The sequence below is a fragment of the Periplaneta americana genome, chromosome 8 (genome assembly GCF_040183065.1).
Source record: "Periplaneta americana isolate PAMFEO1 chromosome 8, P.americana_PAMFEO1_priV1, whole genome shotgun sequence".
Classification (NCBI taxonomy): domain Eukaryota; kingdom Metazoa; phylum Arthropoda; class Insecta; order Blattodea; family Blattidae; genus Periplaneta; species Periplaneta americana.
The window spans coordinates 20,958,651-20,982,527 of record NC_091124.1 but is presented as its reverse complement, the minus strand read 5'-3'; the positions used below and the strand labels follow the sequence as shown (position 1 = coordinate 20,982,527).

Sequence of the window (23,877 nt, the reverse complement as noted above, 5' to 3'; positions counted from 1 at the left end):
CAATACATGCTGAACTTTAGACAGTTAATATAAGATTGGCATTGCTAATATACAGATCTATAAAAAGGTATATTGCAATATGTTTATAAAATATACCTGTTAATTGTTAATTAAGTTATTATTATTATTATTATTATTATTATTATTATTATTATTATTATTTCCATTTAATATTATAGGCTATGTGGCGTGCCCCAGGGCTCAGCTTTGGGATCTCTCCTATTTTTAATCTTCATTGATGATATGCGCGAAAGGATAAGCTCTGGCTGTCTGTTATCCGCTGATGATCTTAAAATGTTTCATATAATCAAAAGTAACGCTGACTGTCAGTTTCTTGAAGATGACATCAATTCAATTGATAAATGGTCAGTTGATAACGGGATGAAGATTAATGAATTCAAAACTTACGTAGCCTAATATCATTTTCATGAAAAACTTCTACATTAAGATGTAACTATTATCTAAACAATATATTATCAGCAAAGATTGCATTAGAGATCTTGGTACATTAATCGATAATAAATTACATTTTCCCAATTACACTGAATGCATAAAACATATTATAACCATTCAATAAGAATGTAGGAATAATACGGTCAATTACTTATTCTTTTTCTAAAGAATGTTGTAGGCTACTATACATTAGTGAGATCGAAACTTGAATATGCATCTGCGGTCTGGAATTCTAAGTTTATTACAAATACTGATTCCGCAAAATTAGAAAATACTGAAAGGAAATTTATATCGTTATATTCGTTCAGATTTCTGTCTAATAATTCCGGGTATAGCTATGAGCTTAAATGTGAGTGCTTTAGATGTAGAAGCTTTTATTCTAAACAGCAAGAACTCGATTACTTATCCTTATGTAAGGTCCTTAAAGGTGACGGTAATTGTGAATCTTTCTTACGCAGTGTCAGCTTTCGTATTCCAATGAAGGACATGAAACTACACGAACTTTTCTATATTAGAAATTCGAAATCCCTCTCTCCATTCTCCAGATGTATTAAAATGCTAACTTGCATGGATGTGATTTCGATCCATTCAATGTATAGAAGTATTAGTTCACGACAATCATATTCTTTTATATTATGTGCAAACAATTTATAACTATATTTGTATTATTTTCTGTAATATTTCATTCCTTACTATATTACTGATTAGAATTTGTTAGTTTTTGTTTGTTGTATAAATTAACCATTGAAAACCTTTGTTTTTCTATTTTTTGTTTATTATGTCACGGTTATATAATTAATTTGTAACATTATTGTTCAATCTAATATTGTATTAATTTGTATCACTATTCTGTACTTTTATTGGCAAACAGATGTTGTCCAGCACATAAATATCAAATATAAATAAATAAATAAATTATTATTATTATTATTATTATTATTATTATTATTATTATTATTATTATTATTATTATTATTATTATTCAGAAGATTACCCAGCAAGAATGCAGAATTAGTTGCCCAGGTTTGAGATGAACGCTTCAAGGAGCACAGTCTGTTTAGTGATGAGTGATGAAGGTACCTTCCACACTTGTGGGAAGATCACCGACATAATTGTCGCATTTGGGCCACTTAAAAACCATAGGAATTTGTTACATGGAAGAGAGATTCGCCAACAGTGGCGTAGCGTCAATGTAAGCTAAAAAGCTCAGCTTCCCCAGCTAATAACTCCATAATAAACCTGCAGTTTATGAACAAAATTATTTATTAATTTTAATACAATTTATAAGTACGTCTTAAATGTTGTGATGCGGCAGTTCAGGATGATTTGTGATACAGCAGTAAACATAAAGCCTGCACACACCAGCTTCCAAGCAGACTGGTTTCTTTCACACATTCTTCTACGTAACGCACCCCGCAGATTTTCCATCCCTTTCTAACTAAACTACCCTGGTCGCAAGGCTCGCAAGAAGCTAGCTTTAGCATTGGAAAGAATTAGCTTCCGAGTTATCCCTTTCGTGAGTTGTGTTCAGATGAAGTGTTAGTGTGCACTGTAGCTGATATAATAATGAGTGAAATAACAATTTCTGACACTAATTTATGTAGTCAAAAATAATCTTCTCATAAAGAGTTTAACGTTGATTTTTTTACTTGGTAATTTAACGACGCTGTATCAACTACGAGGTTATTTAGCGTCGATAGGATTGGTGATAGCAAGATGGTATTTGGCGAGCTGAGGCCCGAGGATTCGCCATAGATTACCTGGCATTTGCCTTACGTTGGGGAAAACCTCGAAAGAAACCCAACCAGGTAATCAGCCCAAGCGGGAATCGAACCCGCGCCCGAACGCAACTCCGCATCGGCAGGCAAGCGCCTTAGCCAACAGAGCTACGCCGGTGGCTTTTAACGTTGATTGATGTAATTTTACTAACACTGTATCTATTGACCGTTAATATTGTGGTTTTTCTAAATATAACAGGGAGTGAGCTAATGTTAAATTATACGTATTGTATGTGTCTATAGAGATATGTGTAAACCATCAAATTATATTTTACTATGTACCATTTGAGGTGATGCCTTATTGGTGTTACTTATGAGGTTCCAACCAATCTTCGGACTGCTGACTTGACATCGACTACTATTTATTTTAAGACGCAATACGTTTCCTCGTACATGAAAGACAACTTGAGTTAGCTTCCCCTGCTCAAAATTTCATGCTACACCACTGTTCGCCAAAGCTAACGTGTGGCTTGGAATGACAAAGTTACAAGTGTATGGCTCTCTTTTCTTTATGGAAAACAACAGTAGCTGGGACTGTTTACTGTACCTTGGTGTGTTTCAGCAATTTATCCCGAACACAAGGTGATTTTCGAGAAAAAATTCCAAGACTTTATTTATACTTCTAATCCGCCAACTTTCTCACCGCCAAAACTCCGCGATCTAGAGCCGCATCTACTTCAAGATGATATCATTCATCATGCCGTGTTTCAGCAAGATGGAGCACCATGTCACTATGCAGCCATTGTCCAGAACCACCTCAATGATCAGTTTCCAAATCGCTGGATTGGGCGGGGTGGTGACAAACAATGGCCACCAAGATCACCAGATGTAACTATGTTGGACTTCTTTGCCTGGGGCTTTGTAAAATACAAAGTCGATAATTTTGGTAGTGTTGAGAGGTCATATTCGGCAAACAGTTGCACAAATTACTCCATAGATACTGGAAAACGTTTTCCGTGAAGCAGCCTTGCGGTTTGAGCTTTGCAGAGATACAGATGGTGTTCAAGTGGAAACTCATTAATTGAGTTCTGTACTTCTTTATGGTTATGAGAAGAAGTGGTTGCTTTAGGTTTACTATAAAATACCTCTTTAAGAAAGTAAGCTAGTATTTTGTTTCATTTTCAGTTTCTATCCGAAAATAGATGGTGAATTTATAGACACTCTGTATTTTACTCATAATTATTATATTACCTGACGAATTGACTCGCACATGCGGAATACGATCGTATGATTACAAACAAAATTCGTCCACTATTTTAAAGCAAATCGTTGTACGTACTGTATACAAACTGCCAGACAGAAAGATGGCAACCCTAAAATCAATTTTTCTGTATCGATGTCAAGGGTAATAAAACGCCTATTTCTACAAAAATGTTGAAATATATTTTTCTGGCATCAGAATACGGTATTTCCTCTTCATAACATCTATAGGTACTTCGCATAAATATAAATTTAAAAAATATTAAATCAAAATAGGCTGTATCTTATCTTGAAATCCAAGTAAACAGATCTAGAATACGTGCACTGATATAAGTTAGGGCCTATATCGTGTGACTTTGCAGCCCACTCTTCCAAGTCTGATATAATGAATCTTATCTCGCGCTATATTATAATGTTATCGGACCATATCAAATAACAAAACCATGGAAACAGATAAGGAGCACCTGGGACAAATACAAGCAGCAAGAAAAGACACAGTAGCAATGTTTACACTTAACACACACACCATGATTATTTGACGGGCCATCTGCACAAAATTAATATCAAGGACTCGCCAACATGCACCCTCTATAAAGACCCTACCTCCACCATGAACACAGACCATCTGCTGCGATGCAGTGCAATAGAACGACGCAATAGGATAGAATCCAATTTATCAGCAATCTACTGAGATGCATGAAAGAATCATATTATCCAATGAACGTCATTGGGATTAAAAGGAAAAAAATTGCGTTATCGAACATTTGTTATCTTTCTTCTAAATCTAAACTGTATAGTCATCTACCCATATATTGAATTTGATACATTGAATAACACTACTGTATTAATATTTTGCCGGTATACCGGTTCGTCTGTCTGTCTGTCTGTCTGTCTGCCTGTCTTTCCATTTATTTATTTATTTATTTATTTATTTATTTATTTATTTATTTATTTATATGTCTATCTATTTATTTATTTGTCTATCTATTTATTTATTTGTCTGTCTAATTATTTATTTATCTGTCTATTTATTTAATTATCTGCCTATTTATTTATTTATCTGTCTATTTATTTATTTATCTGTCTATTTATTTATTTATCTGTCTATTTATTTATATGTCTATTTATTTATTTATCTGTCTATTTATTTAATTATCTGTCTATTTATTTATTTATCTGTCTATTTATTTATTTATCTGTCTATTTATTTATTTATTTATTTATATGTCTATCTATTTATTTATTTGTCTATCTATTTATTTATTTGTCTGTCTATTTATTTATTTATCTGTCTATTTATTTAATTATCTGTCTATTTATTTATTTATCTGTCTATTTATTTATCTGTCTATTTATTTATTTATTTATATGTCTATCTATTTATTTATTTGCCTATCTATTTATTTATTTGTCTGTCTATTTATCTATTTATCTGTCTATTTATTTAATTATCTGTCTATTTATTTATCTGTCTATTTATTTATTTATCTGTCTATTTATTTATTTATTTATATGTCTATCTATTTATTTATTTGTCTATCTATTTATTTATTTGTCTGTCTATTTATTTAATTATCTGTCTATTTATTTATTTATCTGTCTATTTATTTATTTATCTGTCTATTTATTTATTTATTTATTTATTTATTTATTTATTTATTTATTTATTTATTTATTTATTTATTCTGGTGTAGTTAAGGCCATCAAGCCTTCTCTTCCACACCACCAGCGTCCCATGGACGGAAATAATCTCAACCATTGCCCACGACTGAAATCGAACCACGAAACATTTGAATATGAAGCGCATACGTTATAGCGAAGACAGCGGACAACTGAAATATTTTTTTCTATTAATTCTATCTTATTTCTTACAACTTCAATCAATTTTTTCTACGAAATCCACGACTTCTGTGTAGTTGGTCTCCAGACATCAAAAGATTCATCCGCTCGTTTATTCATTTATCCACTCATCGATGTTGCTGACGTCACTGTATCCATTTCAAGATTAGAGCGAGCCTCTGCCAAGGTGCTGCCACCTCTCTGCCGTTTTAAGCAGATTGGTTTTCCTCTGCTCCTTTCAGAAAAGCAAATACATTACTGCGAGTATACATTCTTCCACCTCGCCAAGGCTTTTTACATTATCTTCAGGATTTCATGCTGGTTTTAATGACAAGGCAGATTTCGGAGTTTGCACTCAGATCGTAACATCTTGTTTTATTTTTATTTCGTCAATAAAGCTGCTTCAATAATACACGGACTAACAAAATATATCAACAATAAAACTATTACCATAGTAACCATAACCACATTGCTTCTGTATAAAACAAATGAGATGTTGCATTAAATAGTAATATACGTTACGAGAGCGGTATGTTGAAGTTTTCATGGTCGAGGAAAAGATTGAAAAAGCGAAACGTAGTTGAGCTTTTTTAATTTCCGAGAACATGAAAACAAACATACCGCTCGTGTATCGTACATTATTTTGTGCGAAGATTGTTTATTACATACCTGAAAGACGAATTTCTAATTAGTTGCAATGAAATCTCCATGTTGGTTTCTGTTTAATGACGGCAACTTCGGAAAACCAAAATATCTTTCTTCAACATTGTTGCTATAAAATGTTTTCTATACTCCAGCAGGCCGTGATATACGTCTGTCTTTTTTTTCCCCCAGTCTATAAATGCGAACTTAAAACACACGGTAAGGTTATGTAATGATTTATTTTTAATTTTAATATTTTAACAATATTATTTATATAACATATTGCAGTAATAACATCGGCATCTGGAATCTTGTTGATTTTTTCACGGCTTCCATAATGTTACTTGTATCAGAATGCAATAAGTTTCGTGGAGTAGTAGACTTTACTTAATTTTTGCAAATATTTAAAAACAATAATTAACATTGCAATTTAGGTGAAATTGCAGTGGTAAGTTTCCAATTTATAATTATTACTATGTTAAACGTCTCTAAAAATAATATGTTAAAAGCCTAAAGTAGTAAAATGAATGTCGCGCTTAAGCGGTAAGAAGAGGGAAATTGTTATGTGTGTTACGTTGGGAATACTGAATGTGTTATTTCACACTTACCGCGTATTGGTTCTGTGCGGAAAACAAGCAAATACGCACGATCTCGCACAAAATACTCTTTCAGTTGATATTGAAAACTATAGGTAAAATTTATAATTTTTCTCAATGACATCACAACTCCCACAATAGCCACAAAAAAATTTCAATAAAAATCTATTTTTTAAATACGTGGTTTGGCGTTCCTGAGCTTTTTGTACAAAATTCCCTCATTCAATTTTAAAATTTCAATTATGCGTTACTTTTTAAACACTCTGTATGTAATTATCGACACAAAGTAACCATTGTTCTTTGTATTTATTCATTCTTCGCCCATCCCTTGAACTAAAAAAAATTGTTTAAGTAATTGAATGATAGAATTTTTATCAAAGTACCAATTCTCTTGAACGCAATTTATTTGATACTTCATCCGCAATAAAATTCTGTACAGCTCTATGAGAAGATCCAATTCTCTGCAGCATATACAGTATTAACAACATTCTGTCAATTATTTTAAAAACATTTTGATGAAGAAAAAATTCTTATGAACAAATTAAATGTTTTAAATTAGACTGGAAACAACATTCAGCATCTATAGAACGAAGACTCACTTCGAGTCATCTCCTTTCTCAAAAAAATATCGTAGACCTCTTTCACTCGAGAGGAAATTAAACGCTGAATAAATATGGGAAATACCTGCTATTATTCGGTTGAGAAGCATTTGTCATCCAGTCTGCTGTCAAAAAATCTGAAAGTTAGAATTTATAAAACAGTTATATTACCGGTTGTTCTTTATGGGTCTAAAACTTGAACTCACTTTGAGAGAGGTACAGAGGTTAAGGGTGTTTGAGAATAAAGTGCTTAGGAAAATATTTGGGGCTAAGAGGAATTAATTTACAGGATAATGAAGAAAGTTACACAACACAGAACTGCACGCATTGCATTCTTCACCTAACATAATTAGGAACATTAAATCCAGATATTTGAGATGGGCAGGGCATGTAGCACGTAGGGGTGAATCCGGAAATTCATATTATAAAGTATTAGTTGGAGGAACTGAAGGAAAAAGACTTTTGGGGAGGCCGAGACGTAGATGGGGTATAACATTAAAATGGATTTGAAGGAGGTGGGATATGATGGTAGGGACTGGATTAATCTTGCACAGAATAGGGACCGATGGTGGGCTTATGTGAGGGCGGCAGTGAACCTTCGGTTTCTCTAAACAGCCATTTGTAAGTAAGTAAGACTTTTACTGAACTGTCCTTGCACTTTGTAACAATTATTTCATAACGTTGCGCAAACACGTAATTTTAAGCTCTTATCTGAGACTGATAATGTTACTGCAGTCTATAGTATAAAAGGACTGTGTAACTACACACACTACAGTAATTCTATCCGAGAATCTTGTAGTCACGAACAGATTTTCCAACAAGAATAATCTGATTCTTCGTTAGTTTCAAAAATGCCAACACAAGGAAAAAGCGTAACATTTCACAATGGAATGAAGATGCCCATTGTAGGCCTGGGTACCTGGCAGGTAAGTAGCCACAGAAAATACGGACAATTCACTCGCAAACAGTACTGAGATTGTATAACATAATTCTTAGCATTTTCTACTTCTATGTATGGACAGTATTTATATAGTGTAAATATCAATACCGTGTTTTTTTTTCTGGGTACAGGACATAGAAATGTTACATTACCATAAGAAATCTAGCTATGAATAAAAGCAAAAGAAATAACCTAATCAGTGGGCCATAGTTAAAAATGATCAAGATTTAATAATCTATAAAATAAGAGAAAATCAGACTTTGACTTAGTAATTTTTTTTTTTTTTTTGTTTACAAATTGTCAAAGCCAGCTAATTTTTAAACATGACCCACTAAATTATTTCGTCATTGTTTATATAGATTTCTTAAGGCAATGTTTAATCCCTGCATTTATATCCACCAAACACATTATTACCGGTATCTTCTTTACATATTATATAAAGATAATAATTATTGTGTTAGAATTTTTATCCACTTTGATCATGTAATATGAACAGTAATAAAAATATTGTAAACACATTCATTACGAAACTATTAAAGATTTATTAATTTGCCCCACAGAATAATATATGTAATATTGACAATTAATATTTGAGGAGAAACATTCGCTCCGGCGCCGCGGATCGAATCCGGTCCTTGGTTCTACGTACCAAGCGCTCTGACCACTGAGCTACGCCTAATTCAATCCACAGCACCGGATCGAACCCTCCTCCTTCAACGTTTCCCTTTTGGCCTGACTCCAAGGGTTCGGTCCGGTGCTGTGGAATAAATTCGACGTAGTTCAGTGGTCAGAGCGCTTGGTACGTAGAACCAAGGACCCGGGTTCGATCCCCGGCGTCGGAGCGAATTTTTCTCATCAAATATTAATTGTCAATATTACAAATATTATTCTGTAGGACAAATTAATAAATCTTTAATATTCTCATAGCTAGCAGCGCGTATTCTGTACAGATGCTGTGCACTTAACTGCGGAATCCCGGCCAAATAAGTCACTCAGCTGAGTGCGCCCCCTGTATAATGGCAGTTGACTTGGACATAAAACGTCAACGTATATGCCCAACTTGGAGTCAGGCCACAAAGGGAAACATTGAAGGAGGAGGGTTCGATCCGGTGCTGTGGATTGAATTCGGCGTAGCTCAGTGGTCAGAGCGCTTGGTACATATAACCAAGGACCCGGGTTCGATCCCCGACGCCGGAGCGAATTTTTCTCCTCAAATATTAATTACGAAACTAGTTAGGTAATGATACTTCTATTACGGAACTAGGTAGGTAATAATATTGCTATTACCTAACTGGTTGATTTTATTTTTATATAAACATTAATTCTAAACATTTCTACATTTTTCTTGGAACATCAATCTTCAAATTTATATTCCACTTCATATCTTACGCGGGATTTCGATGGTACTAATCATTCAATTGCAGAATTTGCAGCATTTTCAATATCTGAATCCTCGTTTGAACAAATTTTAACTATCTTTGTTTATTTCTCCTAGTAACGCTGTTCTTATGTTATGAACAAAAACTATTTTAAACTAATAAAACAAACATAAACGAATCGTCTCTTTCAGGAAGAAACTAATGTCGGTAATAATACAATCGCCTCTCCACAAAAGACACGTTCAAAACTAACAAAAAAATACAATTACTTTTATAAAAAATATATATTTTTATCGAAGTAGATAAAACGTTGTACGCTGTACTTATAGCAACTTCATATTACTCGACTGGTTATCAAACGCGGCCTGCAGCCTCGTTTGACAACTTTGCAATCTCGTATTGTAATATGAAACGTTACGAGAGTCATGTAGTAAATAACTATTACATTTTACCGCTTTGCTTTTACTTTCCGAATTAATTATTTTGGAAATAACTAAAGGCAACATGCTACAGACTTTTTTTTTCGGTATGAGAGGAAATATTGTGTACTTCTGTCAATATTTTTTACATATTTTCTTTTCAAAATTTCTATAATTAATTTTCTGTTTCTTACCATTTATAAATTGAAAGAAACTTTGTTTACAGAATTTAAAAACACATTTCTCACAACGTTGATACATTACAAATAGGAAGCTCACAGACTATTAATGTTTAAAGGAAGACAAATTTGTTAAAAAGTACATTATGTTCTAAAAAAAAGGAGTGAAAAACATTCAATGTAGGCTAAATAATCATTATATTCTCTTAATTACGTTGTATTGCTAATTAATATTTCAGCATTCGACATTTATAAAAGAAAAAGATAATCAAAATTATTTATTTCTGTTGCACATTACGTTTTCTTAATTTCCAGTCAAAACCTGAAGAAATAGCTACCGCTCTTGACGCTGCGTTGGAACTGGGATACAGACACATCGACACGGCCTACATGTACGAGAATGAGGCAGCAATCGGGAAAGTTCTGAAGAAATGGTTTGACTCCGGCAAGCTCAAGAGAGAAGACATATTTATTGTCACAAAGGTAGGGATACCTACATTCTCTATCTTTTATCTTCATTCTGTTTTTTACAAAGATTAAGGAAGACTTGCAGTCTTATAATATGATCTTGATAAACCTTACTCTTGGTTTTATTTCTCGCCAGTTTTTTTTATAATTCTCAATGATTGATTCATTCAATGCCATAGTTTTTTTGCATAGTTGTTTTCTTTTTGATTTTGACTTCATGTTTTCTGATACCGATGAAAACGCTTTTCTTTTCCAGCTTCCAATAAAAGGAAATCATGCAGAATCTGTAGAGAAATATTTGAAGAGGTCCTTGCAAGCCCTCCAGTTGGACTATGTGGACTTATATTTGATTCATGTTCCTTGTGGATTTAAAGACATTGGGGAAAGTCTCTTACCGAAGGATGAAAAAGGAGAGTGGGCTACTGATACATCAACCGATCACGTCAGCATATGGAAGGTACGTGTAAAATATTAAACCCCTCGCAAACAAAGCGAACAATAGCTATAATGTACGATGTGTGTAAATTGTACAATTCTATATTATACAAAGATTACTGTACATTATAAATTATACGATAAACTTCTTTAAAACGACATTTATACTACAGAGTCTCCGAAAAGTCCCACACCATAGGACAAATCATAGTATGTTCACACACACGCACGCACATACACACACACATAGATATATACATAAAGAAGGTAAACTTGCGAATTCTAAATGAGACAGGAGAGCAAGTGGACAGCTTCAAATACTTGGGGTGTAGGCCTACTATAAGCAGTAACATGAGCTGCAGCCAGAAAGTCAAAAGGAGAATAGCAATGGCAAAGGAAGCTTTTAATAGAAAAAGGAACATTTTCTGCGGACCTCTGGAAAAAGAACTAAGGAAGAGGCTAACGAAGTGCTTTGTGTGGAGTGTGACACTGTATGGGAAGGAAACAAGGACATTACGACGAAATGAAGAGAAACGAATAGAAGCATTTGAAATGTGGATATGGAGAAGAATGGTGAAGTAGACAGACAGAATAAGAAATGAAGCTGTGTTGGAAAGAGTGGTTGAAGAAAGAATGATGCTGAAACTGATCGGGAAGAGAAAAAGGAATTGGTTGGGTCACTGGCTGAGAAGAAACTGCCTTCTAAAGGATTCACTGGAAGGAATGGTGAACGGGAGAAGAGTTCGGAACAAAAGAAGATATCAGATGATAGACGACATTAAGATACATGGATCATATGCGGAGACTATGAGGAAGACAGAAAATAGGAAAGATTGGATAACGCTGGGTTTGCAGTGAAAGACCTGCCTATGGGCAGAACACGTATGTATGTATGTACGTATGTAGTGTATTAGTGTCCATACTTGTAATTCCCTATACGCTGGTGAAAATTCCATATACGCTGGTTTCACTGCATGATGAAAAATTGGCCTATGATGCACTGTACAGCAACAAGAACAATAGAACCCATATAGTTTTAAGATACTACAAATGCAGAGAGGTACCTACAACACATAAACACATGCGCCGTTTTTTTCAAACAGTTGTCAGATATTAAGAGATAATATGTATATTTTCAACAAAGTTCTGCCGCATTACACACCACCTGGTAGTCTTTTAAATTAATAAGAGAGGTTTTTGAATGAATGGAGTGCATTTATTTGTACACAGTGGATACAGATACATGTACACATGATCCTTCGTAAGAGCCTGTTCGGTCATTCATGCTACAATTATGCACACTTTAAAACAGATACAAAATACACAGATGACACGATCACTACTAGAATTATGGCCCTCACGTTCCCCAGACTTTAATCTACAGTAATAACCCGCATATTGTAGAAGATGGATGAATGGATGAAAAAGAAAATGCATTTGTAAATACAAACTGTTCTTCAAATGTACATACTATATTTAAAACCTTTAATTGGGATATTAACTGCCATTAAGATTGCTGCATTTTTTTCTATATTTCAATTCATAAAGCTACTTAATGAACTTGGTCTTTTCACTTTTCTACACAAGAATATTAATTTATGCAGGCTATGGAAGCTCAAGTTGATGCTGGAAGGGCCCGATCTATTGGGCTGTCAAATTTCAATTCACGTCAGATTGCCAGAATAGTGAAAGCAGCTCGAATCCGACCAGCAAATCTTCAAGTGGAACTCAACGTATATTTTCAACAGAGGGAGTTGGTAGCATTCTGCAAGGCTTTAGAAATTACAGTCTGTGCGTATGGTGCTATTGGATCTCCTGGAATGAACGAAAGGTTGAAGTCTCTAGGAGTTCCCGTGACGTGAGTATTGCTTCACTGTTTATTTTTTTCATAACAAGTCCAATTACAAGCAGAAATGAAGTTACAATTCACGATTTCTTGTTTGGATTATATAAGACATCTGTACCTACAACAAATGATTACCATAATCGTCTTCTTCACACATAACTCAAGTGTTAACACATACAGGGCTATTCAAAAAGAAGGAGCAGATTTCAAATATTCATTTCTTCCAAACTACAAAAGATAGAAACACAATTTCAACGTTCCTGGACAGACGAAAGTTTAAATTTTGAACAGTCCGGGTAGAAGTTCCAATCATGGCCGCATTGGCGCTGTTGATTGTCTGTAGTAAAATGGTGACATAACAGGAAAAAGCATTTTGTGTGCTGCAATTAGCAAAACTAGAGTCCATTATTGAAGTTCAACGTGCTTTTCGCCGTCAGTTTAATAAACAACCGCCTAGTCATAAGCTGATTTACCAGTGGCATCGAAAATTCGTAGAAGATGGTCGCATCTGCAAACAGAAAAGCACGGGAGGTCCACGCACATCGAATGGAACTGTCGAGCGTATTCGTACAGTCAGTTATTGAACATGAAAGAGATTCACCGAAGATTAACGTCTTCTGTGCCATATCTGTAAACAAAGTTTATGGACCTTTCTTCTTCATGGAGAAAACTGTGACAGGAATAACCTATCTAGACATGCTTAAAAACTGGTTATTTCCTCAACTTGAAGATGGTTCAGATGACTTCATCTTCATGCAAGATAGTGTCCCGCCTCATTTCTCTAACCACGTCCGACGTTACCTGAATGACACCATTCCAGGACGTTGGATTGGAAGAGGAGGAGGAAATGAACTTCATCGTCGGTGGCCTCCCAGGTCTCCAGACCTCACTCCTTGTGATTTTTATCTGTGGGGTTACGTAAAAGACCGTGTTTTTATCCCTCCTATGCCTGACATTGGCCTTAACACTGTAATCAACAGCGCCAATGCTGCCGCGTATGACAAGTAACAGCGTCAATGCGGCCGTGATTGGAACTTCTACCGGATTGTTCAAAATTTAAACTTTCGTCTGTCCAGGAACGTTGGAATTGTGTTTCTATCTTTTGTAGTTTGGAAGAAATAAATATTTGAAATCTGCTCCTTCTTTTTGAATAGCCCTGTATTTTACAGATTCCTTTGGCTATTAGCTGTTAGCTATTGTACTCATATTTTGAATTAAATCAAAATCTCTAGAATGAATGAGTAGTTTAAGCATAGCGTATGATTCTCTGAAATCATTATTCAATTTACAGAGTTTCTGAACAGTAAGAAATAATTTTTAAATAGACAGGCACTGATAGTTCAATTAATTATTAAGTTATTTAAAAACACTTGTTTTACATAAAAAGTGCAGTTCATTAAAATAGTTAATTAATTTTAAGTGGTGTACGTGTTCTCCATTTTCTACAGTACCAACAACATCCTCACTTCAATACTGAATACTGTGAACAGCTGTTCTGAGTAGGTGAATTGTATTGGATTAGCTGCTTTATTTTGCGTGGTGAATTTATTCAACTGTTGAATCAGCATAGAAACATTTTTTTTATCAATCCCAAGCTCAGAAATGTCCAACATTAATATCACGAGGTGCGTTTGAAAAGTTCGTGGCCTTGACACATAGTCGGCATTGAAAATGTGTCAACAATGCCGCCATTGTTAGTAGGATAAATAACTCACTCGTATTTTCCGGGAACTCTCGTATTTGAACTAGTATTGATCTCCTAATTTTGCCGTATTTTTCTTTATCATGATCACTAATTCTTAATGTAATCTAATAATAATACCCGCCAAATATAATGCATACATTTTATCTTTCTACGTTCGCTGATGTAAATCGGACGCGGCAGTGCACATCGCAGCTGCATATATGCGAGCATGGAAAGATGAAATCTATACACCGCATATTTAGATATAATCTGACGACATTAATATTGATAGTTCAGTAGATACCAATCAATACTCTGTGCATGCTTTCTGCTGCATAGACACCATTTTGAAAACTATGATTGTGCTGCCGTCTGTCTACACGTGCCAGAGTTACAACAATGGAAACTTAAACTTTCAGGGCCATATTCATAGACATTCTTAGCGCGGGCTTCCGGTGGATGATCAGCGAACTAACGTTTTTCGTATCCATAAACCAGTGTTAGCGATATGATATGACATGATATGATATGATATGATATGATATGATATGATATGATATGATATGATATGATATGATATGATATGATATGATATGATATGATATGATATTGTGAATTTTATTAGTAACAACAATGAGATTTATTCGTCACAACAATAATTCCTTTCTACAATTCACCTTAAACGCTCTCGTCAACAATTGGATCTTCACTCAACACAGTATTCGTTATAGCACTCCACCGACGACAATGACAATTTACTTGGACTATTACGCACAACAATGAACTGTGTTAATCTTAACTAATATTTACAAAGCACTATTTACAAATCAGAACTACCAGTTCTCAGTTCACAGTTCTTCTATCTCAGTCACTCGAGTTCACAGTATCTCGAACCACAGACCTTCAGAGACAGTTCACTGTACTCGAACTCGGGTCCCTCCAACTGCGGTCCACTGCACTCGAACTCAGGTCCCTCCAACTGCGGTCCACTGCACTCGAACTCAGGCCTTCGGATGCTGACGCAGATGCGGACGCACACTCGAGTCGAACTCCGGTACACAAGACTGGCTTGCTTTCTCACTGACTGGCTGACTAATCAACTGAAAACTGGAAAACTCTACAACAACTCTCTAGTTCGCTGGCGCCTGCTCTTTTATAGCAAAATCATAGTTGCGAGAACCTTCTACAGGTGTGTAGAGAATTATCTCAATATCTCTACATCGACATTTCTGGAAGGGCCGGGAAGGTCCGTTCCCCCTTCCCTCCGTAAGCAGCTGCGCGCGCGGACTCGTCGCGTGACGTAATACACCCTCTCTCTTCTATCCACCGCGCGACGTCACTCAATGTTCCGTGGAGCCTGTGCGATCTGCTTTCTTGCGGGACGCTGGTCGTGAGTTCGATTCTCACGTCGCTGTCACAATATGATATGAATCCTGTACAAGTAATCAGTCGATAGCCGGGGCTAGTTTAGCACGATCGTAGCGCGGGCTAGCAAAATGTCTATGAACAGCACCCTCAGAGTTTTTCTTTCGATTCATGATTAACACAAACATATTGCATCCATAGTTTTCGCAAATATTTGACTTAAAACCTGATGAATCATTTGTAATTGCCCTGTAATTTCTTGCAGCTTTCTTCCTTTCCTCCAGTTCATATAGAATTTGTATTTTATATAGATACAAAAAATATATCACTTTAACATGGGTTTGCAATTTCTTCCTATGAACCCCAGTACCTCCGCCTATGATAGTACTTTTAAAGATAATGTAATATGAAAAAAATAATATGATATTAAAACTGTACATACTCTATTATTTCAAATGAACATATCTTAAATAATGTGTTCAATACAAACTGCATTTTATTTACTTCGAATTTAATAAATCATTTCTGTTTCAGTGAAAATCCCGACCTCATGAAAGACCCCGTGGTGTGCAAGATAGCTAAACAGCACAACAAGACACCAGCTCAGGTTCTTCTGAGGCACTGCATGCAGAGGGATATTGTTGTCATTCCGAAGAGTGTGAAACCAGATCGTATCAAGGAGAATTTTCAGGTGAATGAACATAGGAAACTATTATCCATGTCAAATATTAATCTCTTTTGTGCGAGATCGTGCGTATTTGCTTGTTTTCCGCACAGAACCAATACGCGGTAAGTGTGAAATACCACAGTCAGTATTCCCAACGTAACACACATAACAATTTCCCTCTTCTTACCGCTTAAGCGCGACATTCATTTTACTGCTTTAGGCTTTTAACATATTACTTTTAGAGACGTTTAACATAGTAATAATTATAAATTGGAAACTTACCACTGCAATTTCACCTAAATTGCAATGTTAATTATTGTTTTTAAATATTTGCAAAAAGTAAGTAAAGTCTACTACTCCACGAAACTTATTGCATTCCTGATACAAGTAACATTAAGGAAGCCGTGAAAAAATCAACAAGATTCCAGATGCCGATGTTATTACTGCAATACGTTATATAAATAATATTGTTAAAATATTAAAATGAAAAATAAATCATTACATAACCTTACCGTTTGTTTTAAGTTCGCATTTATAGACTGGGGGGGGGGGGGGAAGACAGACGTATATCACGGCCTGCTGGAGTATAGTAAACACAGAAAACATTTTATAGCAACAATGTTGAAGAAAGATATTTTGGTGTTCCGAAGTTTCCGTCATTAAACAGAAACCAACATATGATTTCATTGCAACTAATTAGAATTTCGTCTTTCAGGTATGTAATAAACGATCTTCGCACAAAATAATGTACGATACACGAGCGGTATGTTTATTTTCATGTTCTCGGAAATTAAAAAAGCTCAACTACGTTTCGCTTTTTCAATCTTTTCCTCGACCATGAAAACGTCAACATACCGCTCTTGTAACGTATATTACTATTATAGCTCCCTTAAAGGAGTGGCCTTTCAATAGCTTATTCGTTCAATTTTTTACTCTGTTTTCTTTCCTCTCCATAAGTAATATGCCATAGTAATATTCGTCCTGCACAGACACGAAGTGTCAAATCCAAATATTGGCCGAAAGAGACATCTGCATGTAAAGCAGGAAACTCGGGAGTCAAAAACTGACAGTCGATAAATTTTTCCTAGTTCGGGACTCTTTCGCGTTCTGTAGTGTATATCGACAACACATCTCTGGGTTATTTTCCTTGTGAAAGAAGTCTTACTAAGGATTTCTATTACCGGCACCTCCTAAAAGTCTACCTCTTTTGGTTGGATTTGAATTCCTGAGCAAGTGGCAAAAATGGCAATCATTAAAAACAAGAGAAAACCATCATTATCAGAAGAAAAAATCAGTGTCGCCTAAATGTAAATGGCACAGAATGTTTCGTTATACACGTTATTCTAACAGATGTTTTCGTAAATCCACAAACTTTATATCATTTTAACAAAGTTATATCAAAATGATACGAGTAATTCCTGTTCAGTGAAATTAAAACTCAAGATTCTCTACCTGTGCAATATTTTCCCTTGAAGCGAACCTAACACAGATTGAACTTTAAATTGAAGTCTGTGGTATTCTAAATTATCGCTGTAAACTATTTCGATGACTTGTCCACTTCTGCCCAATCAGTGAAACTACATATATGAAACGTTTCTGTAAATATAACTACATCCCAGTTCTCTATGATTCCGAACTGCCCTGAATTTATGCAACACACAGGACATGGAAAACTGTTAAGTTACTTAGAACAGGGAAACGCCTGGAATCTATACTAAATGCACCACCTGAAAGGGAGAGAAGACTGGCCATAAAGCTTACATGGAGAGATTCCAGAAAAATCGTAAAAGACTCGTGACATGTCTGTACAAAATCACGTGTAGAAGCTCGGTTCCTAAAGACAAACTGACGCAGTTTGATTAGACTGACTCAACAGGCATGGAAGCAATGATCTCCAGTGATAATGTTTAACGGTACAATAAATACAAGTGCAGTTCGGAAATATATAGATTGCATCTTTTGCACAGGTCTACTATTATTTAATGTGTGTATCCAATACCTACCCACTTCACTTGCGTGATTCGGGTTCCGCATATTGAGGATAGATGGCAGAACTGTGAGTCTGTAACCCATTTTCAATTTGGACACCACTTCGGCGGGCCACTCTATGCATAATGTATATATGTGGAGAGTTATGTCCTGTATTAGGAGAGTGTATGTGTAAGTGTACTATAGGGAATGGGTGGTAGTGGTGGTGGTGGTGATGATGAAGAAGGGAAAACCCAGTGCCGGCACATAGTCTACTCCTATCGAATAGCACAACGGGGGCCGCCAGGCTTTACGTCCCAGTCCGACGGACGAAACGCTATTAACAGTGACATATGCCTTCCCTTCATGTGTACTACGTAACATATGGTCTAGCCTACGTGAGTCAGCGAGAAGAAGACAAGAAGCTGAATCAGGTGTGCTTTACGGGAGATCAAGAGAAGGTGCGGTTAGCGTTCAGAGAAGACGTCAGGATGCGAAAAGCACGATGGGTGAAGAGATAGTGATTTCGTCACCACAAGGCAGTATTTTATCGTTGACGGGTACATTTAAGGACCAAAAAAGTTACAATCTTAGACGTTGGTGCATGAGCGGTAAGAAATAAATAAAAGGTCTGAATGGAATTACAACAGGAAGTTTGGTTATTTAATGTCGTAAATCGTGTTTTAGTGTGATGAAAATGTGTTTAGGGGATCATAGATATAGAGATAGGTTAGGAAGTTATAAAATAAGAAAAAATACGTTGGAAAATTAAAAAGTGGCTATACGATGAAAGAGTAATGGAACGGAGAAAAATTCTCTCCGGCGCCGGGATTTGAACCCGGGTTTTCAGCTCTACGTGCTGACGCTTTATCCACTAATCCACACCGGATTCCATTACTCTTTCATCGTATGATGACGCAGAATATCTGCATGGAAATATCATATGTACTTCGGTACATTATAATAATATATAAAAAGTGGCTAGTTAATAATATAGTTACCGATTGAAGTTTATTGTAAAGAAGTAAATCTTAGAAAGTGATGTAGTGAAGTTTATGAAAGATGATCTTAGTGATAGTATTTCCAATTTTCTATAGCTTTCTCTGAGTGTTGATTGTGGTTAAGAACTGAATGATCAAATTAAAGTGCACTAGAATAGATATTCATGTCAAGATAATATAATAAGATTAGTACTCGTATAATGATGTGTATTAGGTAGAAAAAAGATCCCAATGAGTATAACCGTGTGAAGTGTTACGAGTTAGACGTAATGTAGAAAGACGGAATGATATATAAATTTAGTTACCAAGATTAGAATGCTGAAAGGAACGTAATGTGGAACGAACAGATGGTGTACATTTAAGATCAATAAGAAGAAATTGACTGGGGTTAAGTTAATAGCGGGAGTAGATGAGTTATTAGTTTAATAGGCTGTCGGGATTGCATGCTAATTGTAGGTATATGTAATAGAAAGTTATGGTGAAACCCGTATACATAAGTTGTGGTACACCATAACTAATATAAATGTTGATGACAAATATCTGTCTGTCTGTCTGTCATTCCTTAGCATTCATGCCTCATTGTCATAAACTAGAACTGGTCGTGCAAGAGGTTGGTTTGAATACATTGTTAATACATTGTTGGATGGGGGATCATCGTGCTAACCACACGACACCTCTATTCTGGTTGGATGATCGTCCACCTCTGCTTCGGCATATGGACGTGAGGCCATCAGCTGGCTGGTCAGTCATGGTCCTTCCTGGGGGGCTGTCATGCCTCGAATTATTATTATTATTATTATTATTATTATTATTATTATTATTATTATTGGATACAATGTTAATGGTTCAGGTATTTTTTTTTATATTCAAAACTGCATAGTCATAGAAATATCTCTCTATTTCAGGTATTTGATTTTGAGCTGACAAAAGAGCAGATGGACGAGCTAGATTCACTGGATAGAAGACAAGCAGGGCGCAGGTTTAAAATGGATAAAGTACCTTGGTGAGTTTTTGCTATAGAAAATTTTAATTACTTAAGGCCGTGTCTCAAAGCTACATTTTCAGCTGAAGTGAACTAGATTGTTGACTAAATAGCCGGATGTGACGTCAGAAGTTATGATCCAAAGCTACATAGTGCATAGCAATCAAGTCCGTAGTAGCTAGTAAACGAAAATGCTTGCTCGATTGTTGACTTGTTCACTAAACAAACATGGATACCTCATCAGCAATTGGGGTTATGAAATTTTAAAATGCTTTGGATGTGAAATACTGTAAATATAGTGTAGAATAACACGTTAACTTTGAACACTGACATTGTTAGTACCTTCTGCACAATGTTTTAAACATTATTGTAATATATTAGGCCCTTATCTTTTCCACATAATTCGTAACGAAACTGCATTAGGACACCACTGCCTTCTTAATTCAGTGCTGCACCATGATGTCATGGTTTTTAGAAAAATAGTCAATGAAGAAGGCCATGTATCAAGCATACATGTCCAAAGCTCCCTAGTGTGTAGTTCACAAGTCACCTAGTTGCTAGTCACTAGTGTGTAGTATGGACTTGAGCTTTGAGACACGGCCTAATACAGTACATTGCTTCTTTTTCTTTTTTTTTCTTTTTTTTTTAAATTACTACTCCAATTTCAATATGGTTTATTTCGGAAAGTATGATGCTGTAGAATGTACTTTATTTTTCGGCAAAACAAATTACACAAATTCAAAACTGAACATTTCTACCAGTAAGCTTTCTACTACATAAAACTAATGATAAAATCAATCAACTTTGTTATGCATATTACTTTGTACAATTTAATGGATAAAGTTTAGATTTCGTCAATTTTCAAATATCTGATGATGCCGTACAGGCGAAAACGTTCATATCTATTTAAGATGTAATAGCAAATAATAAAAATTGCAAATAGATAAATCATATTGATTGAGCATTTAAAATAAATTTATCATCAATGTCAATTACATGTATTTTAATTTGACATTACTTTCGTAAGGAAATCATAATAAAGATTTCATCTAACCTGTTCTTTTGTTTTCTTTTACAGGTACTATTCTCATCCAGAATTTCCTTTCAACGAACCTTACTAAATAATATAAATGAAAATTGTGGTATCATTTATACTGTATCTGTTTATTGCTACATAAAATAAACTCGAATTCCGTATCTTGAAATTTCAGAACTATAATTTATTCTGTTTAATAAATTATTATACTTTATCTACTTATAACACACTTTGCCACTGAAAATTAATTGAATGCCATTATTTTATTTTACCATATTTTGTTAGGAAATAAATTAAAATTCTTATCACTTATAAAATAATGAAAATACTGTATTATATTATATTTTAGTGTAAAATGTTCCATTTCAGTTCCTGTGTTCTAGAAAAAAATGTTTTTACGTATTTTGTAGTTTATTTTAATAATAATTATACATACCATATGTATACCAATCTTATGTGAAAGACTGATATGTACAGTTACTTAGCAAGAAATACCTTATGCTTGTTCTTCACAGACATTATAATACGAAGCTGTTAAATAAACAGTATTTACCAGATCTTTCTCTTTTTCATCATGTTACATCTACGTTGGTGCATAAAGCTACGGTTTGGCTACAGCGATCTTCGCCGATGATCATCACTGGGATTCTGTCCCGTTGATTTGAATATGCATGGTTTCTTTATGGCGATGAACGTCAACGAACATCGCTGGGCTTGATGAACATCGTCAGCATTTGTCTTGGAGGCAAAAACCTGGCGATCATCATCGAGAAACCAATTGTAAAATTACAGTAGGTCATGAATTAAATCATTTAATAACATGTGATTTATACATCATACATACCATAACGGCAGTAAAATAGAAATCTTTCTGCAATTTCTCCACTAATAAAGACGAGATATTAATCGATTAAACACAAATCTCTGTTCAACATGAGCCAAAAGAAGAACCAACATAAACAATAACAAATCGATATTTTGCAACAACAGAACTGTTAATACAATTGAGTAAAGTGATTCATAATTGAAGGGCACACACGATGCTGCAGATTTGGCTACTGAAGTAAAAATTTCAGTGTGAAATAGTAAGTGAAGTGGAATTCCGAGCAAAGGAGAGAAGCACAACAACCTCCTTCTCACATTATTATTTTATTTGTAACATTATTTCCTAAATGAATACTCCTAAATAAAAAAAAAATAACATTGTAAAAAGTAAAAATAAAGTGTTTATATTATTGGTTTTTACCTTAAAGTTATGCTTATCTTTCAGCTGGGTTTATTGGTTTGTGAATAAATTTTGTGGGTAATTTTACAATACCATTTTCAATTGAACTTGAAACAAAATGAAATTGTTCGGGAGAAAGTCTGAAATATTCCTTAAAATTGGTGGGTTCAATTTTCAAGATGTCTTAATATCAATGAATTAAAAGACCCCTCTGTATATCTATTTCTAAACATGACATTAACTACTTTAAAGATCCGTACTTGTTTTTCCAAGGTAAAACTTATATTATAACGTTATATTGTCATCCAGTTATCAGCTGATCAGACATGGTCAACTATATAAAACAATTTACTATCCACCTACGAAGTTCGCCGGTAAAGAAACTACTCTCTGACGATGACTGCTGGCGATTTGAATCGTCAGCGATGTTCATTCAACGAAGATCGTCGTAGCCAAACCGTAGCTTAAGTTCATTGCATTTTTGTTTGTTGTTAGGAGATTGTTTATCGTTTGTCATTTGTTATTTGGAGGAGTGTTGTGCTTGTAAATCCGCCTTGAATTTTGCGCATTTCAAGAAAATTTGTGTTATTTGTGGGTTAAAGATTATGAAACGTCAAGTGTAAAAAATGAACTTTCGACATATTCTTCTCTTTGAGTTTAATAGAGGTGCAAAGGCAGCAGAAGCGGCTCGAAACATTTGTGCAATTCATGGGGAGAATGCCATAGGAGAAAGCACTGCAAGAAATTGGTTCTGTCGTTTCAACACACAACACCCCATACAAAAGTTAGTGTTCATCCACAGAAGATGATGTGTCTAGTGAGATAAAGAAAGTATCATGTACATGTTCTATGAATTGCTTCCCTGGAATGTAACTATAACTGCCGACATTTATTGTCAACAATTGAAGAAAAACGACCAGGAAGATTGCATCAAGTGCTGCTGCAACACGATAATGGGTGTCTGCATTCTGCTAACATGACTACAGCAGCTTGGTTGGGAGATGACTTCATAGCCTCCATATCTTGCGTCCTGGTATTTCCTCCACCTTTTTCATTTTCTATCCAACAATCTTCAAGGGAACTTCTTTAATAACGAAGATGCAATTTTACAAATATATTGAGAACACTAAGTTAGTTGGCTGCTAATACAAAAACATGTGTTCAGCAAAAATCTAC

At 34.9% G+C, this 23,877-nt stretch overlaps 1 protein-coding gene across 1 annotated transcript; it reads left to right on the top strand.

The window, feature by feature from the left end:
• Window positions 1-7,867: 7,867 nt before the first annotated feature.
• LOC138704555 (1,5-anhydro-D-fructose reductase-like) lies at window positions 7,868-22,033 on the top strand. The gene is made up of 7 exons (XM_069832583.1): window positions 7,868-8,033; window positions 10,340-10,507; window positions 10,749-10,949; window positions 12,532-12,785; window positions 16,357-16,513; window positions 20,364-20,461; window positions 21,519-22,033. Exons 1-7 carry the CDS (start codon window positions 7,959-7,961, stop codon window positions 21,559-21,561), a joined length of 996 nt encoding a protein of 331 aa, XP_069688684.1. The 5' UTR covers window positions 7,868-7,958; the 3' UTR covers window positions 21,562-22,033.
• Window positions 22,034-23,877: the final 1,844 nt, after the last annotated feature.

Coding starts and splice junctions, on each gene's coding strand:
- LOC138704555 (XM_069832583.1), top strand. CDS start 7,959: ATGCCAACACAAGGAAAAAGCGTAACATTTCACAATGGAATGAAGATG. Junction 10,508..10,748: donor ACATATTTATTGTCACAAAG/GTAGGGATACCT, acceptor TTTCTTTTCCAG/CTTCCAATAAAAGGAAATCA. Junction 16,514..20,363: donor GTATCAAGGAGAATTTTCAG/GTGAATGAACAT, acceptor TCTCTATTTCAG/GTATTTGATTTTGAGCTGAC.